We start from the raw sequence: 25,110 nt of genomic DNA on the forward strand, positions 1-25,110 counted from the left end.
AGTATATTCTATCCACGGAAGGAAGTTAATATAGGACTCTCTCTGTTACGAAATCCCATACAAATGACGAAGACAAAAAGTCAGTGGCGTTAACCATTTTGAGTGACCAACCAATCACATATGAGCCTATGTTTTCCGTACTAACTTGTTAGTGATTGGTTGGTCACTCAAAATAAAATTCAGAGTTGGAGTTTCTCTACGTGATCAAATCTAAAATTGTGAGATCTGTAGAAGCTCCAGAGTGACGGGCATATAACTCAAGGGGTTGCAAAGCTGAAGTGGCAATGAGCAGGACACATAGTTCGAAAAACTGATAGAAGTTTGGATTCCAAGGTACTAAGGTACCGGAAAGACCTCCCACTAGGTGGACGAGCGACATGAAACGAGTCGTAGGGAGCCGCTGAATCCAGCGGCGTAGGACCAGGGGGTGTGGAAGACCCTACAAGAAGTCTATGTCCAGCTGTGGACGTCTGTCGGTTGACAATGATGATGATAATGAGCTAGTACCAGTTAAAAATACAATAATAACAAAGTAGTGGATATACTTAAACTATTTATCCATAACATTATCATAGAAGAAACATTCAAGATTTCTCGGAGCCGTTTCATCCGAATGATATTATAATAACTTTATTGGCCACTCATCGAGACAACAAGGAACTGTATTACTCGCGATAATGAATATGTTCAAGAAATCGAAATGATTGAGAGCCAAAACATCGTTTGTTAGGGAAGAAACATTAATCACTGTCAGTAACCAATTAGAGTATAATAATAATTGTTGGGAGAAAATCTCGAATCGCCGAATACCATCGAGACATGAATTAGTTACGCCTTAGATTACTTTCGGGCTATTGTTTATATTTTCATGCGCAAAACAGAAATGAGGCTGTGATTAATTAAGGCTCAAAATTTTATAGCGAAGTCAGATACTTCCCTTGCGTCGATTAAATGATTGAGTGCTCTTTTAGAATGTAGTCTAAATATACCAGGTGTAACCAGAAGGCTAGCAATTATTAAGACACGTGATAGTACTGATGATAAGGTATACCACAAAAAAAACGTGAAAAAAATTAAAAAATCCTGTATTTGAAGATAGTGCTCAAGAACTGAAGTTGTTTCTAAGAAACGTGAAAATTAAAGACCTTTGCTATTTTTATGGCAAGCAGCTCTAGTTTCTTTTATATATTTTTACTGCGTTTGATTCTAGGAATCTTCAATTATACGATTCCATAAAATGAAATATTAAAAATACTTATATAAATCCCCTTTTTGAGATGGACTTTAGTTTACTAAGGATGCGTGGGTAGGTGATAGCTAACAAGAAAGAATATCAAGACTAAAAATACCTGACTGACTGAAATAATTTAAGTACTATTATAGTAATTGAAAATTGAAATATCTTTATTTGAAGAGAATCTCTGATTTGTAATTCTTATAATTAGAACCGCGTACCTGGGATAGAACCTTGGAGTCCCCGAAAAGGAAAACGACATAATTTTAACCACTAGGCTATCACTGCACATTATCATTACCATAAACATCAGATGCGCTATTTCAAGAAGACCGTTTGGCTATGTTTGTGTGAGTACGTACATATTGGTATAGTGTGCGTGGCGCTCAGTCAGCAAATGCGTTAACAGGGCTCTCTCCGTCACTTACTCCATACAATCGTAGCCCCAATTTCATTTGAATATTAACAGGGCTCTCTCCGTCACTTACTCCATACAGTCCCAATTTCATTTGAATATTAAGCAACCAAAGTCTATGAAATTTTGCAGACATATTCTAGAAACTAATAACTGTGCCTGTGGTGTTTAAGATTTTTTTTTAAATATGTAGTTTAAAAATACAAGGGCTCAAAGATTTGTATGTGAATTTTTAAGACCATGTAACTTTGAAACCGGATATTTTAACGGGAATCTGGAAAACCACAGGCATAGATATTACTTTCCGGAACGTTTCTATAAAATTCCATTGAGTGTGATTGGTTAGTATTCTAATGAGAGTCGAACTACGTTTGTATGGAGCGAATGTATAATGTAATAAATGTGTAAAATGAATGTATAATGTATTATATGTAATGTTTGTATGAACATCTTATAATGTTTACTTACTTGTACAGTATCAACAAAAGGCCCGAACGCTTTCCATGGACTGAAAATGATGTTGCTGTTCTCATCCCCAGGCGCTGCAGTGCTGCGATCGTACCGCGGCAGGTCGATCGAGATAGCCGGACTGGGTAGAATCCTTTGCTGTATTATTGGTTTGCCTTGGATCTGGAACAATATAATTACATCTTCTTAATTCTTACCAACTTTTTAACATTGTATACCTACTGTTTATAAGGCACATCTACTAACAAATAGTACATAGGAAAATATTGTAAAATAATATTTAGAATAACTATTTGTGCACTGTAATAGTTTAGGAACCTTAGAATGAATAAATGATATTGATTGATTGATTGATCTTCGTCATCATTATCATCAGCTCATCCCATCTTTAAATTTAACAAGAGGATGCCCGCAACTTCGTCCGCGTGGATTTAGGTTTTTAAAGATCCCGTGGGAACTGTTTGAGTTTCCGGGATAAAAAGTTGCCTATGTCAATTACACGGACGCAAGCTACCTCGGTACCAAATTTCATACAAATCGCTTAAGCGGAAGGGTTTTTGAGAATCCCGCTGGAATTGTTTGATTTTCCGAGATGAAAAGTAGCCTATGTCCGTCCCCGGGATATAAGCTAACCGTGTACCAAATTGCGTCCAAATCTCACCTCGTGGTAAGTGATGATGCAGTGAGATAGAAGCGGGCTAACCTGGGAGTGGTATGATAGTTATTAAATCCATACGCCTTTGGTTTCAACACGGCATCGTACGGAAACGCTAAATCGCTTGGCGGCACGGCTTACCCATCGCCAGACCAGTACTAAACGCGGATCTAGTTTAAAAATATGAAGGCCACTGTCCACCGCAACATCGCAACATCGCGACGCATCACCACCTTGCGGGCAAAACTTAGAGGAGGCTCGTCAACAAAGGATAAATAAGGGCTAACAAAGAAGAACAAGAAGAAGAAATCCACCACGCTGGGCAACTTATAAACCACAGCGCTCAACACTGCGCCACGAAAGTAGCTCTGGCTAAAAATTAAAATTAAAAAAAAGTCGTCAAACTATTCGTCCGTGACCACAACTCATGCAACTGAGTTGACAGATCAATATCGTAAAATAAATCATGGTATGTATCCGTTATCTACAAGTGTAAATTAAAAATTAATAACACCTCCGACAAGTGAAGGTTACAGTAACTAGAAAAGAGCTGATAACTTTCAAACGGCTGAAGCGATTTCCTTGAATTATAGCTAAGAACACTCTCAATCAAGCAACATTTTAAACAAAGTAAACTAAATTAAAATCGGTTCATTAGTTTAGGAGCTACGATGCCACAGACAGATACACAGATACACACGTCAAACTTATAACACCTCTCTTTTTGGATCGGGGGTTAAAAATACAGTTCAATTAAACTAGTTTGCTACTAAAACTCTTTTCATGACTGGCGGTATCTTAAGCCTCCAATATTCCCCAGCCGTCTAAAATAAGACAATAGGTACGCCTCGTCGTCTGTCCCGAGAGTCTCCGCAGTAATAGAATTTTGTAACGTCCTCATGTATTATTTGCCCACGCTTCGATATAAAGATTATTTTGAACAAGATACTCTCGGGATGGGACGAAGCTTTTATCTATACAAATAGATAAACACTATTAACTCAAATGATATAACGTGGTTTCGAGAACAGTCATCTCTAAGTAGGTAATTATATTATCTATATTATTCATAATTACAGGCGGTCACTTTTAGACAAAAGTCTTTTTTAAAGCTTGAAAAATATTCACTTATACGATGACTACTGTTGTTTTTATAGGAACAAGATGAAGTTGAAAACTAAAACCCGACTACGATCGTCTTAATAAACGCTGAAATATTATAGTAATATTAAAAAATATACACATTCATTGTTTTTCTGTCGCTTGGTATATTTTAATATTGTAGTGCATTTATATCACTCAGAATTTTCAACTCAGACCTCAGAATTTTCTTCTCTTTCATTTGACATCCAACTCTATACATAAGCAAAAAAATATTTTGGGGACCCCCACGTTTTTGATGTTAGGTCAATTTTTTTTCGTATAAAATATAGTCTATGTTACCCGGACCTTTACAACGAATCAATTGAGACCTCATTCATCAAAATCGGCCCAGTAGTTTAGGCGCTACGATGGAACACACAGAATCTGGATACAAACATACATACATACATACGTACAAACTTTCACCGTGTGATGAAAGCAGGTCTCCACCCTCAGCAATTAGGAATAATATGTAGAGATAAAGAGACTATTGAATAAATGTGGAAGGAAAACATTTTTCAGGTTGCTAGTAAGTATTACACGCTCGAAACCCAAAAGTCGTAGACATGGCGTAGAGGTAAAAAGTCATGTACGAGAAATTTATTCAAGCAGCGTCCGCTCTGGACCTTTGTGTTGCTAATTCCGTTTTATTCTTTTCTATTCTACTGTCATTACGTGGGCTAACGTCGCGTCACCCTAATAGGTATATTCAGCAAGATTCGAATGCAGAAATCTCGAATTTTTGATAAAATAAAATGTAGATATTTGCACTTTTCATTTTTCGGATTGATATTTTTCACTCTTGAGTTTTAGTTTTTTTTATAATAAAATAGCGAGCAAATGAGCTGGTGGGTCACCTGATGTTAAGTGATTACCGCCGCCCATGAACATTTTAATAAAGCTATGCACTGATAGACTTGCGAAATCGAAGTGGCAACGGGCGGAGTACGTAGTTCGACAGACTTTCGTCCAAATTCCACGGACACGTAAAAAGTGATCTGCCTCATCGTTGTTAATTCGAACCGCTAGGATAACATGGAACGCCGTTCCAACATCAGTTTTCTCCTCCGATTTTAATATGGATACCTTCATGTCAAGAGTGAATAGGCATCTTCTAGGCAAGCGTTCTCCATCTTAGGCTGCATCATCACTTGCCAATAAGTCTGATAGCAACAAAGCGTTAGTCTATAAATTAAAAAAAATGTATCCTACGCAACGAAGAAGTGTTTATTTTCATTAGACTTTCGTCTTTTGCCTTATAAAACAGAGAAGCCTACATAAGGCAAGAATGTATTAAATTAAGTCACAGACACGTCAACCGTCACTAAAGCAGCTGGTGACATACGTGACAAGAAAGTGTGACACGTGACATGACCCAGACATGTCACTGCCACTTCCAGTACAGAATATTAAAAAAAATATAAAGAAAATACACCCTTTATATTCAAAGCGTAAAGTCTCTATAGAACAACAGAAATATGTCATTCCTAAAACTTGAATACTGTTCTGATTTATGCAGTTTTGAGAACTAAGGTCATATCTACGAAATACGAATCAGAATGAGAACCTCCACATTTTAAAGTCAGTTAAAATGGATGGTTCCTGTAAAAACTTGATAAGTACCTATTTATAACAAATTGAAATATGATTTAGTTCAAAAATAGTAACGTTATTTTTCACCTATTCCCATTCTCTATCATGAATCTCCTTCATCCCAATTCACAGCTCAAATATGTCATCCCTTCAAGCAGCATCTTAATACTCAATTTGCGAAATAAAGCTCCCCACTAAGATAAGGCTGTTATTATCGATATCTATCACTGACATCACTATTTCCTATAAAACCGTTTTACCGTGAGCACGGTAGAGTGAATGATGACAACGCTCAATCATTTGACGTCGTACGATCGTACAGCAGGGCAAGCCAAGCTGTATTTATAAACGTCTACAGCCTGTCGTAAGCTATCGACGCTATTAAATATGTAAATGGAGGCAATAGAGGCAAATAATAAAGCTGTTAGTTTAAAATTCTAAGCTACTTCTTAGGTTATTTTGATATTCTCGAAGAATATGCTCAAAGAACACAAGAACAAAGTGTCTTTCAATGAAAACTAACTGTAAACTAAGATAATGTTAATGGACCGATTCTTAGATATAAGTACTTTTATAAGTTTAGGTTAATATAATATTGCTTATTAGCGCTATTTGTAGGCTAGATTGTAATGTTAGTAAAGTACTGTCTTCTGAAGAATATGGGTCAAGGAGTATGGGTCTAAAATTTAAATAGACCAATTTTGATAGAAAAATGCAGCTTTATTTAACTTCATTAAGCTTACAACTATCCGTCTTCGAGATACTAGCTAGCTTGTACTTAATAAATTTTGGCAAAATGGGCCGTGAAAAGGTATAAACAAGCAGACGACGGAAAGACAGACAAATGTTTTCGCATTTATACTATTAGTAGGATATATTGTATAAAAACGAGGAAAAGATTTCCTTGAATTAGAAATTTTTCGGTCAAATTGCTGGTTAAATTATAGCGTAGTTAATGACCTACAGAATGGAAAAAATAAAAAAATTTGAATTAGCAACACAAAGGTCTAGGAAGGACGGGACTTGAATAAATTTTCCATGCATGACACTTTGGCGTCCGCGCCGTGAACAGACTAACAGATAGACAGACAAATGCTTTCGCATATATAATATTAGAAAATAGTATGTATTGTATGAAAACGAGGAAAAAGATTTCCTTAAATTAGAAATTTTTCGGTCAAATTGCTGGTTAAATTATAGCGTAGTTAATGACCTACAGAATGGAAAAAATGAAAAAAATTGAATTAGCAACACAAAGGTCTAGGAAGGACGGGACTTGAATAAATTTTCCATGCATGACACTTTGGCGTCCGCGCCGTGAACAGACTAACAGATAGACAGACAAATGCTTTCGCATATATAATATTAGAAAATAGTATGTATTGTATGAAATCGTTTTCATACAATACATACTATTTTCTAATTTCTAATTTAAGGAAAAACATTTCCTTAAATTAGAAATTTTTCGGTCAAATTGCTGGTTAAATTACAGCGTAGTTAATGACATACAGAAACAGAACGGGAAAAAAATAATAAAATTGAATTAGCAACACAAAGGTCCAGGAAGGACGGGACTTGAATAAATTTTCCATGCATGACACTTTTGCCTCCGCGCCGTTTGGATTGTGCGCGCGAATCATAGCCGGAAATGAATGAAAGAACATTTTTTTGCGAAGGTAAAATGGAGAGTTTTTTTTCTAAGTAAATTAATTGCAGAGATTTGTCCTCTGTGTATTTCTTAAATGGTAAAATAAAAGAATATTATTTTTTTCTGGGCCTTCTGCAGATTTTACCTCTTAGATATACCTGATGTGTTTTATTACCTGATGTGTACCATTACCTCTGTTATCTTCTCAAAGGTGTGTGAACTGCGAAATCTGCCAATACGAACTAGACCAGGCGTGGTAGATTGTGTCTACAATCCTTATTCTGAGAGGCGATCCATACTCAGTAGTGAACCAGCGAGGCGTTGATCGAAACACTAAAATTAATTTACTCTTCGTATTTTATGTCTAGGCAGTTCTCATGCATTATGAAATACTCTTTAACCTAATCTAAGGCTGGCAAACTTCCAACGTTGATAAAGTGATAATAATCTTCGTAACCCATTTACGAGACAAACGTTATTGTGGAGGTCGCAGGATGTGGAAAATCTAAATAGATGAAAAAAAAAAAACAAAATACCTACTTACTATCCTTCCATGAAGCAGTATACATTTCCCTTATATTATTATGGACCTTTAACTTAAACAGAAGATAAGAAACAGATCCAATATTATTTCCCTAATAGTGTTCCCAGAATATACTAAAGTAAGGCAAACAATATAATAAATACTCGTAGATTAGAATAAAATAACTCTTGAAGACACACATCCATTATTCACACGCAAAGAGTCATCAGCGTGCAAAGTTACGACGCCTCAGATCGTTTTCGCCCCAAACACAATCATATTTCCATTATTAAAGATCTCTGTTGATATCTTCCATATATTTTCGACGTTGTCTCAAGTCTCACAGACTCATTGGTATGCGCACGACACAGTTTATTCAAGGCATTATTTACGCCCTCTGTCTTCAGTTTTCTTTATGGAATTACTGACTCGATGTGTGCCTTGACTTTATAAGATAATAAATGTGCAAAAGAATAGTACTGAAACTTGAAAATCATCATCAGCTCATCATCAACAGCCGATAGACGTCCACTCCTGGACATAGGTATCTTGTAGGGACTTCCATACGCCACAGTCTTACGCCCGCGCCGCCTGAATCCAGCGGCTTCTTGCTACTCGTTTGATTCCTTGTATACACCTAGTGAAGGGTCTACCAAAGTTGCTCTTTACGGTGCGACGTTTCTATTCTAGTACCTCATGACTTAGTTGAAAGTATTACTTTCAACTACGAGTGAGTAGCTACATCATTGGTTTTTAACCCCTGACCCAAAAGAGGGGTGTTATAAGATTGACGTGTGTATCTGTGTATCTGTCTGTAGCATCGTAGCTCCTAAACTAATGATTTTAATTTAGTTTTTTTTTTTTTGTTTGAAAGGTGGCTTGATCGAGAGTGTTCTTAGCGATAATCCAAGAAAATCGGTTCAGCCGTTTGAAAGTTATCAGCTCTTTTCTACTTATTACTGTAACCTTCACTTGTCGGTGTTATAAATTTTTAATTTACACTTGTCATTAAATTACTATTCTCATGTAAGATACCTCGCTATTCAACATCGGTATTCAACTGTCAGAAATATTATCTATACGTATCTCCATTCCAAATTTCAGCCAAATCCGTCTAGTAGTTTTTGCGTGAAGGAGTAACAAACATACACACACACACACACACACACACACACATACCCACAAACTTTTGCCTTGGTAATGTTAGTGTGATAAGAAAATCGTGACTTTTCAAGAAGCTATAATATGATGTTATCTTATTGTCCATCATGATAAACTCATCTACTGAGTTCTGCTCTCCTTTCAATCTTAAATGAGGCGGGCTTAAGGCATAGCCCAGTGCGGACTGGCAGACTTCACACACCTTTGTGAACAATATGAAAAACTCACAGGCATGCAGGTTTCTTATGAAATTTTCAATCCGCGTTAAATCAAGTTATATTTAATTGCTTAAAACGCACACTTATTGTCTGCTTCTCGTACATTTTTAGAAAAAAATTTGTTTTCAATCAACCCGGCTATTCAGCATTTTCCGCACGGACTTGACTTGTACAGTAATAAGATCAGGTTATGTATGAGTGTTTTTGTAATATTTTCATAAACAGTAAGAAGATCAAAAAAAGTCTGTGAAATAATGCATAATATTATCTTTCACCTATATTCCCCAAACACAATCATATTCCCATTATGACATATCTGCGTTGATGTCTCGCATATTATCTCTCGAACGTCCTCTGTGGTGGCCTCATTGGTATGCGCACGACACAGTTTATTCGTCGCGCTACGAAACCCTGTTTACAGTCTTCTTTACGGAATTATCCATCCGTTATCTCGTATATTTTCCGCGGTGAAATTGCTGCTCTCTCCGTCTTAACGCTTATATTATCACGAACTAAAGTCGTTCCATTGATGTGCTCAACTTTAACGCGTTTAAATTGCGTTCTATTTTGTGGAAGCGAGTCGAAATGCAAAAGTCCTGGCGAAAGTTTATGACTTCAAAGTAATGGCATTATAGAAAGACAATCGATACAAAACGCACAAGAGTACAAGAAGAGAGGGTACCTACACAGGTGACTTTTTACTTATTACGGTTCATGAGATATAGAGAGACAGACAGACGGACGAAAAGACAGACAGACGGACAGACGGACGGCCAGACGGATGGAAAGACAAATGGACAGACGGACGGACAGGGAGGCTTAGTGCCTTGTTGGCTACATTTGGGTACGGCACTGTAAAATATACACACATACTTACGTACATATATACAGACATATACATATACATGTGTCATGTATGTATATCTATATGTATATATGTACGGATCGAATATATTATAACCATATAATAACCAAGTCAGTCAGTTAAAAATAATTAACTCTATTTCGTTTTAGTATTCTCAGCGAAAATCGCCCGTGTGCACTACTACATTATTTACCCACCTCCCAAGGTAAAGGAAACTTTCTTATCATTAAACAGCACCCTTTTACCAACTTCGCAACACAAATAAAAGTTTTCAGCTCGAGCATCTTTGCGCTGTTTCATTGTTTTGCCAACAAATTGTTCTTATTTGAAAGAGATCTTCTCTATCCAGCCATTTTGCTTGTTTATCTGATTCTACACTGTTTTGAGAGGTTTTATCTCGATTGCCTCTTTCATATAATATTCAGTTTTGCTCTCATCATTATTATCCTTGACTGCAAACTCACCTAATGGTAAGTGATGATGCAATCTAAGATGGAAGCGGGCTAACCTGGAAGGGGTATGGCAATAAAACCCACATCCCTTTGGTTTCTGTGAGACATCGTACCGGAACTCTAATTCGTTTAGCGCCACGGCTTTGCCGGTAGAGTGGTAACTAGCCACGACTGAAGTCTTCCACCAGACTAGACCAGACCAGACCAGACATTTGGAAATTATAAAATTCCATACCCGACCGGGAATCAAATCCGGGCCTCTCCACTAATAACGCTTACCACTGTGCCAGGGTAGTCGTCGATGTTTGAAATGTACAACTTATTGTAGGTACTAAAAATCTTAGACCCTAGAGACCCTGTAGACTTGTGCTACTGTAGAAAGTTAAGCTATAAGAAGCTTAATATTATTATAATAAGCCTCAATAGCTCAATGCGTATAGGAGCGGACTGAAACCCGAAAGGTCGGCGGTTCAAACCCCATCCGTTGCACTATTGTCGTACCCACTCCTAGCACAAGCTTAACGCTTAGTTGGAGGGGAAAAGGGATTTTTTTCAAAAAGAATGTTAATCATGATTATAAATGACTAATATTCTTCTTTTTTTTAACCCCCGACCCAAAAAGGGGGGTGTTATAAGTTTGACGTGTGTATCTGTGTATCTGTGTGTCTGTGTATCTGTGTATCTGTGTATCTGTGTATCTGTGTATCTGTGTATCTGTGTATCTGTGTATCTGTCTGTGGCATCGTAGCGCCTAAACGAATGAACCGATTTTAATTTAGTTTTTTTTGTTTGAAAGGTGGCTTGATCGAGAGTGTTCTTAGCTATAATCTAAAAAAATTGGTTTAGCCGTTTAAGAGTTATCAGCTCTTTTCTAGTTTTCTTGTAGAAAAGAAGGTTAGATAACCGTTAGGTTCTTAATATTATGTCAATAGACAAATGTCAAGCTGTCAAGATGGACGTTGCCTAAATACATAATTATTTATTTGAAAATGATGTTTTGGAAAACTCAAATACTTTGGATCGTCGGGGGTGTTATAAATTTTTAATTTACACTTGTTAAATAAAGCGATAAGCTATATTAAGAAGTTTAAGCTATATTAAACTTTCTGCAGGAGCACAGAAATAAATACAAATACAGTGTACAGCTACAAATGTCAAACCCTACTCACAAGATACCCCGCTGAAGAATCCGCACTGAGATCCGCATGCATTCACAAATCGCATAACTTGTAAATATTCTATCTGTAGATCCAATAAGACTATGAATGTTTAAAATCACAATGTTGTCTTCTAGGAAACTTTTGTTTATACTCTGTTGCTTCAATTTTATATTTGTTGCAAATAAATCTTGTTAGTGCGACCTCTTTGACACAGTTGTGGAAGCTGTGGTCGTGCTGTGTGTCTTATGGTTGGGTTTTGTTCTTGGCAAAATCTTGAGATAGATCTCTTGTAGGAGCTTCCACACGCTGCAGTATTGTTCCACCTGATGATGTCAGATGCCCACTTAATGTCTTCCAACGCTGCGTATTCCGGTGTGAGGTCGCCATTCTAGTACCTTAAAATGCAACGTCTATCGGTTCTTCAAAAAATACACCTCGTCCATTAAAACTTCAATTTCGCAACCTGTTGGGCTTTCTTTACTCTGGTTCTTTAACGGATCTCCTCATTTCTTATTTGATCACGTAGAGATACTCCAATCATAGCTCTGGCCATCGCTCGCTGAGTAACTCTGACTTTTCTTATGAGGTCAACGCCGCTATATCACATATTATATGGTATGGTATGGTATGGTATGGTATGGTATGGTATTGTATGGTATGGTGTGGTATGGCATGGTAGCGACCATACTTATTGTATTTTGGTCAAACTCATGTCACCACTGGCAACATGCACTGTTCGATGACTTTAGTCTTCAAGCTATTGAGGAATTTTGGACGATACACCTGAAGCTTTTCGAACGTTGTTCAGCGGCCAACCTCTTTCTGGAAATCAGATGTCCCTACCTACTCGTAGCTGGATTGTGTGTCCCGGGTATAAATACTCATCTACAATTTCCAGTGCAGAGCTCTCAAGGATTATTGGGTTGGCCGAAACATGAGCATTAGACATGATTTTAGCTTATTGGAATTTAGTAAATTATTCCCGTTGAAATAATAGTCGTATGCTAAATACAGAGCAAAACAGTAAGCTTTCAGTGCACAAATTCGTGATCCCCGAATGGTACAACAGCTCTAAATTAGTAAATATCGAGTCGTGACAATCGCCAGCGGCTAAGACCAGTTAATAAATAAACTTCCGCAAACAAAGAGATATGGGACGAGCTTACACGGGGGCTTTATCACAATATACGGGGGTCTCTATATGGTCGGTTGGGGTGTAGTAAAATTTAACAAAGTGAAATTTATTTCTATACCCCGCACTAACTGATTATAATTAAGTTTGACCCTTTATTGAACTAACATAGTTTAGAGTTTAACAGGCCAATTATATTTTTAATCCCCGACCCAAAAAGAGGGGTGTATCTGTGTATCGATGTATCTGTGTATCTGTCTATGGCATCGTAGCTCCTAAACTAAAGAACCGATTTTAATTTAGTTTTTTTGTTTGAAAGGTGGCTTGATCGAGAGTGTTCTTAAGTACAATCCAAAAAAATCGGTTCAGCCGTTTGAAAGTTAGCAGCTCTTTTCTAGTTACTGTAACCTTCACTAGTCGGGGGTGTTATAAATGTTTAATTTACACTTGTTATGTACAAACGCCAATATATTTTAGGAATGACATTATTATGAATAGCTGGTGTTCGCGACTTCATCATCATGAATTAAGAGGGCTCTCTCCGTCACTCGTTTCATACAATTGTAGTTCCATTTGAATATTAAGCAACCAAAGTTCATGAAATTTTGCGAAATATTCTAGAAACTAATATCTATGTCTGTGGTTTTCCAGATTTCTGTTAAAATATTCGGTTTCAAAGTTACGCGGTCTTAAAAATTTTCATACAAATGTTTGAGCCCCTGTAATTTTAAAACTACATATTTTTAGAAAAATCTAAAACACCACAGACACAGATATTTGTTTCTAGAATAAGTCTGCAAAATTTGATGGACTTTGGTTGCTTAATATTCAAATGAAATTGGAACTACGATTGTATGAAACGAGTGACGGAGAGAGCCCTGTTAAGGTTTCTTAAATTTTTGCCGATAAAAGTTTTCAATGTCCAACTGCAGGATGTACAGCTAGCTAAGTAGGTATCTCTGAACCTTTCGTCAATATCGGTTGAGTGGTTTAGCCTTAAAAAGGTAAGAGAAAATTCCTGTAAATAGTAAAGTCATGTAGCGCTATTTAGGTCCAAAATTCATCATTTTTTAAAACCATGGTAGCATAGTAAATTAAATTAGGCGAGTAAGGCCAATCATTGTGCTATAATATACAGTTTATAGCATTTTTAGTAAGTATAATATTTATATAAACACTTACAGGGATGCAAGATACTTCGGTACCAAATTTCATACAAATCGGTTAAGTGGATGAGTCTTTATGAATCCCGCGGGAACTCTTTGATTTTCCGGGATAAAAAGTAGCCTATGTCCGTCCCCGGGATGTAAGCTAACTCTGTACCAAATTTCATTAAAATCGGTTCAGCGGTTGAGCCGTGAAAACGTAGCAGACAGACAGACAGACACACTTTCGCATTTATAATATTAAGTATGGATATTAGTATGGAAGTATGGATGAGAATGTGCATCCGAGTTACATTGTGGATTGTTCAAGCGAGATGCATCCCGAGTAGTTCTGCAACAGTATGCACACGACAAGCTGTAACTTCCTTTGTTTTCATTTTTGTTAGCAATTTTATTCTAGTGTAACTAAAAAGTGTGTGTTCCACAGTTAGTGTTATTATAAATTGCCATATGACAAAGCATCTTTTGCCATCTGGAGTAGATGGTGGTGTGGATTTTCTTGGGACAATAATGTGGTGAGCTGTCAAATCCTTTTGCATTTTACCACTCCACTAACAATACGATTTAGACTCTTAAGCGCAACACACACCGGTAGAGCCAAGCCACAGCGTTTTTCTTGATAACCACTTAAACTAAGCTTTGTTTACTTTGCCATAATAAAGGTTACATTGTTCGGCAAGCCTAGGTGCACCCAAGCTTCTGCGACCTGTAGGCACCATTGCCAGTTCTTGGCTCCAGCGTCCATCCTCCCTACGACATACAAGCCCGCTTAGCGCCAAGTTTAAGAGGGGTCTCTCCGCCACTCGCTCCATACAAACGTAGTTCCAATTTCATTTGAATATTAAGCAACCAAAGTCCATGAAATTTTGCAGACATATTCTAGAAACTAACACTAATAACTAATTCCACTAACTAATGTATATAATATAATACTACTGAATAGGCAACTTTTTATCGGGGAAAACCAAACAGTTCCCACGGGATCATTAAAAACCTAAATCCACGCGGACGAAGTCGCGGGCATCCTCTAGTAATCCATACTTTAAAATGTAGGTACGTAACTAGCCGTTAGACAAGAGAGTTGGTCAGCGAACAACATCGCAATCTAAAAGCAGTGCTTAAATAATAGCTCTCAGGACCGAAAATTCCCCAAACTATGTCCTTACGTGCATGTCTGTGAATTTGTAATAAAGGAAACCCAATTCTGTGCACATTTCGGCTTTCCAGGTCAAGCGATTTCAAATTTCTAGGATATAATAGATTTAAACAGTGAATTTCATTTTACAATGAACTGGGGTGAAATATAGTTATAGCTTGCAACGGGCTACGGAGCTATGAATACAAATTTATATTTAAGTGTTAGAAAGAAGAAATGTTTTTATTTTTTTAACATGATATTCAACCATTTAAAACTTGAATGCAGCGCGGTTAGAATGCAATTTTTTTTTGGAAAATTGAATAGCTTTTTGGAAGTACGAAATGTTATTTTCCTCTAAAAATATGGAACTGATTTTGATGCATCTTTAGCCTTACCTCAGAGCGTTATTGGACATGACCTCGACATGACAGTTATAGGTTATTAATTGTGAGGGGCATTTTACTTGCCAAGGGATGTTTCCTTTAAGTTTTCCATTTTTCGGAGTTCCTACGGGACGGGAAATAAAGAGGATTTCTATTTTTCCGAGCGAATCCGTGTGCGGTCGCTAGTTAGTCATAATCATCGAGATAGATAGGTACAATATTCCATGAATACTTTGATCTGTATGAAAATGTCTCCATCATCGAAAAATGTATAAATGAAACCAATGAACCGGTACAAATAGTAACAATGGCATTGAACAGAATACAATAGATTTTCTCTAGAAAAGACACACTCAATATTTGTACGATTCGCTATTGAGTTCGCCCGACACGAATCAGGCATTGTGAAGGGGCGGAACACGGAAGCTGTTTTGAGCCCAAGTTAGCCTGCTTTCATCTTAGACTGCTTCATCACTTACCACCAGGTGAGATTGCAGCCAAGAGCTAACTTGTAATGAGGTCAAAATTTCCAAATTTCATGATTTTAGGTCAACGGGAAGTACCCCATAGGTTTTTTTCACATAAATGACAGACGGACAGACAGATAACAAAGTGATCCTATAGGGGTCCCTTTTCCTTTTTGACGCACGGAACCCTAAAAAGAAGATCAGAGTCACTTGGTGAGTGATGAAGAGAGCTCGGTTGTTTTCTGCGTGATCAACTCAAAACTAAGAAGATATTTTGTAGTGGACCAGAGTACTGACTTAGCTCAACGACTTACCAAGTGTTGTAAAGTAGCAAAGGTTCACAAAGGTAGTTCGAAGTACATTCAGTCATATTATTGTACCAATTACACATAATATGTACAATATGGTTTAAAAGAGCTCTTAAAATTATAGTAAAAGCGTGATGAAATCTATACTAATATTATAATGTGTGTCTGTCTGTTTGGTAAGCCTTTCATGGCCCATCCGCTTAAAATAGTACCTATTCATAGTAAATATTTGTATAGAGATTGGTTTGCATCCCGGGGACGAACATAGGCTACCTTACTTTCCGTCCCGGAAAAACAAAGAGTTTCCACGAGATTTTTTAAGGTCTGCCCGTTTTGCAAGTTTCTATCTTATTTGGTATAGAGATAGCTTGTATCCTGGGGACGGACATACGCTAACTTTAATCCCGGAAAATCATAGAGTTCCCCTGGAATAAAAAAAAAACATTTAGTAAATAATTTTTCGACTCCATTAAATGAGCATTTCGACACGGACATTTAAAATCGTGCTCAATTTCTGATGCTCAAATAACATTTCATTTAAAAGACTTTTTCTATAGTGATGAGGAACGAATGCGCTTCGATAAAAGGGGAAGACTCATTAATCAGGGACGTCATGACGTCACGTCGACGTCACTGCAGCAGACGTCAGCGACTAATTGATAATTACTTGTAGGGTACTTTGAGTACCTACTGAGTATATAATATCGATAAGACTATGAAAAAAGTTTTTTCAGCTTTAGTTTCAGGATGTAACTTTATTTATTGCTTGAAGCTGAAATTGATGCCTCTATTTTACTAAGTAGTGATAGCCTAGTGGTTAAGATATCGGCCTATTATTTGGGGATCCCGGATTCGATTCAGGATACGCACCTCTAACTTTTTGAAGTAAAGTATGTGCATTTTTAACCCAAAACCCAAAAATCGAGGCTCCAAATAATTTGATTTAACAGTGAAAGAAAATATGTTAGGAAAAAACCGGCCAAGTGCGAGTCAGACTCTCGCACCGAGGATTCAAAAAAAATAAAAATCAATAAAACAAAAATAAAAAAATAAAAACCTGTTTTAGAATGTGCAGGTAAAGCCCTTTCATATGATACCCCACTTGGTATAGTTATTTTACTTTGAAAATTAAAACACATTTTAATTTTTTTTAAATGATGTAACCATAAACTGGGAGTTTTCAGATTTATATTCCTGTACTTGTGCTATAAGACCTACCTGCCTGCCAAATTTTATGATTGTAGGTCAACGGGAAGTACCCTATAGGTTTCTTGACAGACAGACAACAAAGTAATCCTATAAGGGTTCCGTTTTTCCTTTTGAGGTACGGAAACCTAAAACTCCTGAGACTTCTATGTTTTCAAAGTTGTATGAAGTCTGATAATCGCACTTGAATAGAAGCTTGTAAAAAGTCTTTTTTTTTTTTTTTTTTTTCTCTCGTCTGGCTTTACACTGATTAGCCAATGTCAAGTTTGTAGTTATTTTCAAGTTAGGGAAACTATATGTATAAGTATGGACTTCGTCTGTGCTGGCGCTCGCCAACATACACGCGGCACCCCTTTAGAGCGCTTCCCAGTCAGTTCCACCAGCAATAAACACCAGCAGAACACAAAAACCGGCCACTTCTAACAAAAAAACACTCCAAAAAGTCACAACACGCTCGCCAGCAAACGCCACCACAGACGAAGTCCTGTAAAAAGTCTAAGACACTTACGTCTCTTCCATTGAGCAGCCAAGTAAGATTAGCTGGTGGATCAGCCGGCGGCGAGGTGCATTGCGCTCGGAGCGAGTCGCCTGACGCGTACCAGCCCTTTTCTGCTTTGATTGTTGGCTTATCTGGCGGTAGTTCTGTGGACAATATTAAACATAGTGATTAGCAGAAATACTAACTCATACCCGCAACTGCGTCTGTGGGGACCAAACAACTTTCTAACCCCTATTTTATCCTCTTTAGGCTTGAATTTTCAATAAATCCTTTCTTAGAGGATGTCTACGTCATAATAGCTATCTGTATGTGTTTCAGTCCGATGCGTCCAGTGGTTTGAACGGTGCGTTGGTCAGTCAGTTAGTGAGTTTTTTTTCAATAAAAACAGTTTATTTAAAAAACTTTCGAATTTTATCGCTGGATTCGTAAACGATTTAACTAAATTTCCAAACTTAGTAACACTCGCTTCCACACACGGCTTAGGTAAGTAAGGTCTACTAAACATTCGCCTCGGTGTGTGTAGCAGTATGTGTATTGTGTAGGTAAAGTTATTATTTCCCCGCTGGTGTAGACTGTGGCTAATTAATGATATTGTTATACTTTAGCGGCTCCAGTTAAGTTATTGCAGTTGCACTTTATACCTACTAGCTGATGCCCGCGACTTCGTTCCCATGGATATAGGTTTGTAAAAATCCCGTGAGAACTTATTGATTTTTCGGGATAAAAAGTAGCTTATGTGTTAATCCAGGGTATAATCTATCTCCATTCCTCAGCCAAATCCGTCCATTGCGTGAAAGAGTAACAAACATCCATCCATACATACAAACTTTCGCGTTTTATAATATTAGTACGATAGGATGGATAAGATTTATTTAGTTAACCTTGTCTGCGTGTATTTAGTTTTTAGCCCCCGACCCAAAAAGAGGGGTGTTATAAGTTTGACGTGTGTATCTGTGTATCGGTCTGTAGCATCGTAGCTCCTAAACGAATGAACTGATTTTAATTTATTTTTTTTTTGTTTGAAAGGTGGCTTGATCGAGTGTTCTTAGAAGATCGAAGAAAATCAGTTCAGCCGTTTGAAAGTTATCAGCTCTTTTCTAGTTTTTATGAGGTTTTTGTGTCGGGGGTTTTATAAAATTTTAAGTTATTCTATTTAAACTCTCTGATTTTGATTTTCTGAGACAAAAGTAATTGATATTGTATTTGTGTACGATAACCTACTTGATGAATTTATTAGATTAGGCTATCTTTAAGTTTTATATTGTAATATTTTCAATAAAAAGTTTATTTAAAACAATTAGGTTTTATTTTCGCATTTATCCAACTAAATTGGCAAACTTAGTAGCTCTCGCACACGGCAAAGGAAAGGTCTAAGCATTCTAAGCATTCACCTCGGTGTGTGTGCCATGTGTGTAGGTAAAGTTATTATTTCCCGGAGCGGCCCGGAGGTGTAGACTGTGGCTAATTAAGGAAATTGTTTATACTTTATCAAAGCTACGAGCGGCTCCAGTTAAGTTATTACACGATTTGCGGTTTAAGCGTAAAGTGTTTTTATTTATACGTTTACAAGCTGATGCCCGCGACTTCACCCGCGTGTATTTAGGGTTTTCGAAATCCCGTGGGAACTCTTTGATTTTCCGGGATAAAAAGTAGCCTATGTGCCAATCCAGAATATTATCTATCTCCATTTCAAATTTCAGCCAAATCCGTCTGGTAGTTTTTGCGTGAAGGAGTAACAAACACACACACACACACACACACATACACACAAACTGTCGCCTTTATAATATTAGTGTAAAGTGTGATTTAGGTACTATATAATGCCCCCGCTTCGTCCATTTGGATTTAAGTTATTTAAAAATCCGAAGGGGAACTCTTCGATTTTCCGCGATAAAAAGTAGCCAATGTCCTTACCTGTGACGCAAGTTATCTCTGTACCTTTGGTCAAAAACAGTTTTATATAAAAACTAGATGATTCCTGCGTTGATATAGATTTTTAAAAATCCCACGAGAACTCTGCTTTTCCGGTATAAAAAACCCGGGATGTAAGCTTGATCTGTACTAAATTTCGTCAAAATATGTTAAACGGATTATGCTTTTTAATTTTCCGTTTTCCTCTGGGAACAATAAAAAGTTGCCTATGTCCATCTGCGGGATGTAACATAACTCTGTACTCATCAAAATCGGTTTAGCGGCCGATCCGTGAAAAGGTAGCAGATAGACAGACAGACACGCTTTCGCATTTATAATATTTAGGGGCAAAAGACTAACAGAATCACCGAATCACAGCTATTTCGCGCAAGATTTATCTAAAAAATAAAACAAGCAGGCTTCAACGAACTGTGAATGTCAATACACTGACTGGAGCGAAGTTAACGAGTGAATCTTGCTGGGATTCGTCGCAAACATTTTTCCGTTTTAGGCACTGTTTACACCAAATCGTGTAGGTAACTATGCATATAGGTAAGGTAATGCATGGCAATGCTAGCTTCGATGCGTCCAAATATTGGAATTTGCTTGAATTTACAACCTCTATGTACTAGGTATCTAACTACTAGGTATACACTAGACTGGTCATTCCTTTTTAACGACTGCCCAAAACAAGTGTAAATTAAAAATTTATAACACCCCCGACAAGTGAAGGTTACAGTAACTAGAAAAGAGCTGATAACTTTCAAACGGCTGAACCGATTTTCTTGGATTATAGCTAAGAACACTTTCGATCAAGCCACCTTTCAAACAAAAAAAAAAAACTAAATTAAAATCGGTTCATTAGTTTAGGAGTTACGATGCCACAGACAGATACACAGATACACACGTCAAACTTATAACACCCCTCTTTTTGGGTCGGGGGTTAAAAAGAGTAAATGTAATGTTTTCAGGATTCATGTAGGTATACATATGGGTTTTTTAATTCCACCATAGCTTCTAAAAGCATACCCAGATTTAGATGTATTAATTAGCATTATTAGAATCCTTCCATCATTCCGAGTGACACTGGCTATAATTTTTGAAAAAAAAAAAAAAAACTAACTATCGCTTGTTGCTTATAACTTGGTGTCCAATTGGTCGATTATTTAAATCTCTATTGTTATGATTGTTTGAATTTATGGTATGTTTGCTAGAAAATGCATTACATTTTAGCCAATAGCAAGAGAATGACGGTGATATTCAAAGGTGGCTGCGAGCGTCATACTGTAACTTTTGTAAAGCTTTTTTTACGTATTCTTGGGCGACGATTGTCACGATTTTTGTTTTATTGTCTCTTTATTTTAGTGTGTTACTTATGTATCGTTGATATACGTAAATAATTACATGTTGTCATATGTCCCAACCATATCCCTGCCACGTCTCTAAATACAAAGTTAGTTAGATTATCTACACATACAACTACTGCTATCAGTAACTGCTTTAGGATTAACTGGATCGCCAAACGTACGTGCTTACAGGAAGGTCAAAGTATTTAACGCAAAGTACCGCCGGGTGTGTGAGGATTTGCTCTAATCCTTTCAGAGAACTGAAGGTGTAGACCGTGGCTAATTTTATTGAAATTGTTTGTGTGGTGCAAACAATTTCAATACAATTTCTTAACAATTATTTTAGCGGTGTTAGCCTAGTGTTTAGGAGGGATTTATTCGTAGTGCGCTCCAACATAGATAGATAGATAGAAACACTTTATTGCACACAAAAACACATGTAAAGGATAACAACACAGTAAGAAGAAAACAGAAAAAAACAATTGTGTGCAAAGGCGGCCTTATTGCTTGGAGCAATCTCTACCAGGCAATCATACCATAGTTTGAAAACTCACACACACTCGATGCAATTTTGTAGATGTAGGTTCTTAGGGATAATAATACTACACCTAGAACGTGTCTATATTTAATTAATATAATATAGGGTAATATGTATGTCTGTAATTTCCAGCTCCGTAATGTTGTCAAAGAAAGATGATGAACTATGGCTGAGAGGATACTCAGTGTTCAGTAGTGGGCCGGCTATGGGTTAAGATGATGGCAATGACGATGAAGGATCATCACACTAATATCATAAAGGCGACGGTTTATATTATGTGTATGAGCGTTTTTATTCTTTCCCGCAAAATCTACTCAACAGATTTGGCTGTTTGGAATGGTGATAGCTTATATCTTGAGTTAATACATAGGCTTTTTACCCAGGAAAATCATAGAGTTTCCCCGGGAAACGAATGATTAAAAACCTATATCCACGCGGACGAAGTCACGGGTTTCATCTAGTAAATTATTTATTTTAGTAAAATCACAAAATAAGTACAAAATCATTGAGTGAATTCCTCATTTCGCAAAAGCAATTGAAAAAAACAATATCTAATGTTGGCAAAATTTCCCTAAGCTCAGCATTTGTCTCCAAGAGCTACTAAGCAAACAATAACATATAACGCACGAACACATCTCGGCCCCCGTTATATTGTATTTCATCCGATTCAACAAGCGGATTTGTGTAAAGAAAAGAGAAAAACATTCCAAATAAAGTGGGTATTACGGGCCAACCCCACGCAAAAAGTGAAACACTTTTTTACATCAAAAAAAGATATTGGAAAAGACTTTTGCGTTGATAAGAAAAACAATTCGTGCTCATTTTGAGTACGTACTTATATTTAAATAAATGCGGTCAAGTGCGAATCGCATTCGTACATGAAGGGTTCCACACCATCTTACAAGATAATATAACACTAGGTGTGTACCTACTTTGTAATTTGCATTAAAGTCATTTTGAAATTGGCCATCTTGGTTTTTATCAGGTAGGTATATGTTAGTATAACGGCAATATAAACACACTCTGTGAAAATTGCATCGCTCTGGCACGTTTCATGAGATACAGCCCGCTAACAGACAGACATGGGAACGGATAGCGAAAGGTTAAAAGGTATCCTCAGGGCATGGAATATGGAACCCTAAACGACAAAAAGGGATGTTATTTAATCGCCTTATTTAAAACAAAGACTTTTGGCGTAAAAAGAAAAACACATTCGGTGTATTTTTATTTTGAGTTTTTACAAAAAACTCAAAACTGAAATCATTTATTCATAGCAGGTACTATTGTACTCCGTTTGAAGGTCAGAAATGTTAGATTTGTAATGGTGATTTAATTACGTTAACTTAAAACTAAAGCTACATTTAGATACTTTAAAATACTAAAAAGTTTAAATACTTTTCAATCATCAAATAACTTTTATCTAAAGAATAAATTTGAGGACCGACAGTTTTTGTATAGAAAATCTTACTCCTCAGATAAAATTTATCTGAGGAGTTAAGTTAAAATCGGGCCTAAATGCAAATTGCCTATGTGTAGGTACAAAAGCTAAATAAATTTTACAAACATTTAAATTACACAGCATAAATCTCACAATAAACAGCGTGAGTTTTATTATATTTAACTGCTCCCAAAAAATATAGCGCAAACAAACGGGACATAATTTAATTCTCTTGCTTATACCCAGATTTTAGTTTTGCGCTGCATAGCTTTATTAAAAGCAGGCCCGGACTCGAAAGTGGAGAAATACGTTAAGGACCCATTTACACTGGTAGCTAGGTTTTAGTTTTAGTAGGTCAGCGTTTACGAAACAGTTTACCAAACATATTATATTATCATGTATTTAAAAAGTTAAAACTGAACTAAAGTTTAAAAATTTGCGAATAATTTCAGTCTACATTTGCAGTAGGTAACAGTAACGGTTTGTTCAATGAAACACGAGTAATAATCCACACTTTCAAATACATATCCGTACTATATATAATATTATAAATAAGAAAGTGTGTTCGTCTGTTTTATGGTTCATTCAATTAATGGTTCATTCAAATATGGTTCGTTCACACACTAACACACACACACACACACACACACACACACACACACACACACACACACACACACATGCATATTAACTTAACACAATATTCATTGATTTTTAAGATTGTTACATATATATATATATATATATTTATTTTTCTTGTCTTTAGTACCTAATTTTGTTAATCTGGAGGTGGCCGTTAACAACTGCAACACAGTTTGTACTTAACTAACGCAGTTGTTATCGTTGTTTATTTTAAGGCAATTATTTTAAGTGTAAATAAAGATATTTTTCATTTTTTTTCATTTTTCAATTTACCAATTTTGACGAAAGGTTCAGTGATAACCTGCATCCCGTGGACGAACATCGAGGAATTTAAAAAAAAACTAAATCCACGCGTGTGAAGTTGCTGGTATCATCAGCATCTATGATGTTTATTACATATGAAATTAAGTAAGAAAATATTAAATTTTTAGAAATCCTCCTTTTTAAATAGCTTAGAGGTCAATTGATGGGATCAGAGCAGTTTTTGTTTCGAATTAGGGCTGAATAAGTGAAGCTATTTGTATTTAAGCAGTGATAGCCTACTGGTTAAGACGTAGCCACCCATTTGGAGGGTATGGGGTCCTGGGTTCGGGCACGCTATCCTAACTTCTAGGGGTTCTGTGCGCTTTAAGAAATTAAATATCATTTGCTTTTCCGATAAAAGAAGACGTCGTCGTGAGGAAAGCTGCATACCTCAGAGTTATCTATAATGTTTTTAAAGAAGTGTAAAACTGTACCGGCTTATATTTTTGTTTTCTGTACTAATTTTGTTGTGTGCAATAAAATTATATTCATTCATCCATTCATTCAAGTCTGCCAATCCACACGTGGTCTGTGTGGTTGACTTTTCTATCTCATTCTGAAAGAAAACCCATGCTCAGTACCTCGTCTGAGTTTGTTGTGGGCTTCTTCTCCGAACAGGGCACGTTCGGAACCCTCGTAGCTTTAATTTTAAGTTTACGTTATCACCATTACATCATTATCTTACAAATCTTAAAAACTACACAAATGCAAACTTTGAATAAAATGAAAATAAATTTAAAAATTCTGACCATCAAAAGGAGTACAATTGTACCTACTTTGAATAAATGATTTTGATTTTGATTTTGACTTTGACTTTGGAGTTTGAGTAGTGCTCCGGCAATGGGTTGATGGTGATGATGAAGTCAAGCTATTTGAGTCGTGCGTAAATATAAGTCTGTGTAAGTGCGTAATATGTAGATTGACACGATTCAGGAATCAAGTGTAAATAGGCTTTAATATAGAAAGAGTCATATTTCGCATTTGAAGGGGAGAGCCATGACGTCACAGGTGGCGCGGTGAAAAGGCGACGGTTGACTTTGTAATTCAAATCGGGACCGCGTTACGGGATACCTCAGAGGTACAGCGAAATTTAAATAT

At 36.7% G+C, this 25,110-nt stretch overlaps 1 protein-coding gene and 1 long non-coding RNA gene across 2 annotated transcripts in view; one reads left to right on the forward strand and one right to left on the reverse strand.

Annotated features, from left to right (window-relative positions):
- Nucleotides 1-25,108, forward strand: LOC123867110. The gene is made up of 3 exons (XR_006796329.1): nucleotides 1-151; nucleotides 24,377-24,381; nucleotides 25,097-25,108. It is a non-coding gene; the product is annotated as an uncharacterized LOC123867110 (long non-coding RNA).
- LOC123867096 overlaps nucleotides 1-25,110 on the reverse strand; it is a 308,948-nt gene that overhangs the window by 44,281 nt on the left and 239,557 nt on the right. Inside the window, exons 5-6 of the mRNA XM_045908973.1 lie at nucleotides 17,844-17,977; nucleotides 2,118-2,279 (exon numbers count right to left, since the gene is read on the reverse strand). Coding sequence (XP_045764929.1) covers nucleotides 2,118-2,279; nucleotides 17,844-17,977 — 296 coding nt within the window. The remainder of the gene's footprint in view (nucleotides 1-2,117; nucleotides 2,280-17,843; nucleotides 17,978-25,110) is intronic.

This window comes from Maniola jurtina, chromosome 7, assembly GCF_905333055.1.
Source record: "Maniola jurtina chromosome 7, ilManJurt1.1, whole genome shotgun sequence".
Classification (NCBI taxonomy): domain Eukaryota; kingdom Metazoa; phylum Arthropoda; class Insecta; order Lepidoptera; family Nymphalidae; genus Maniola; species Maniola jurtina.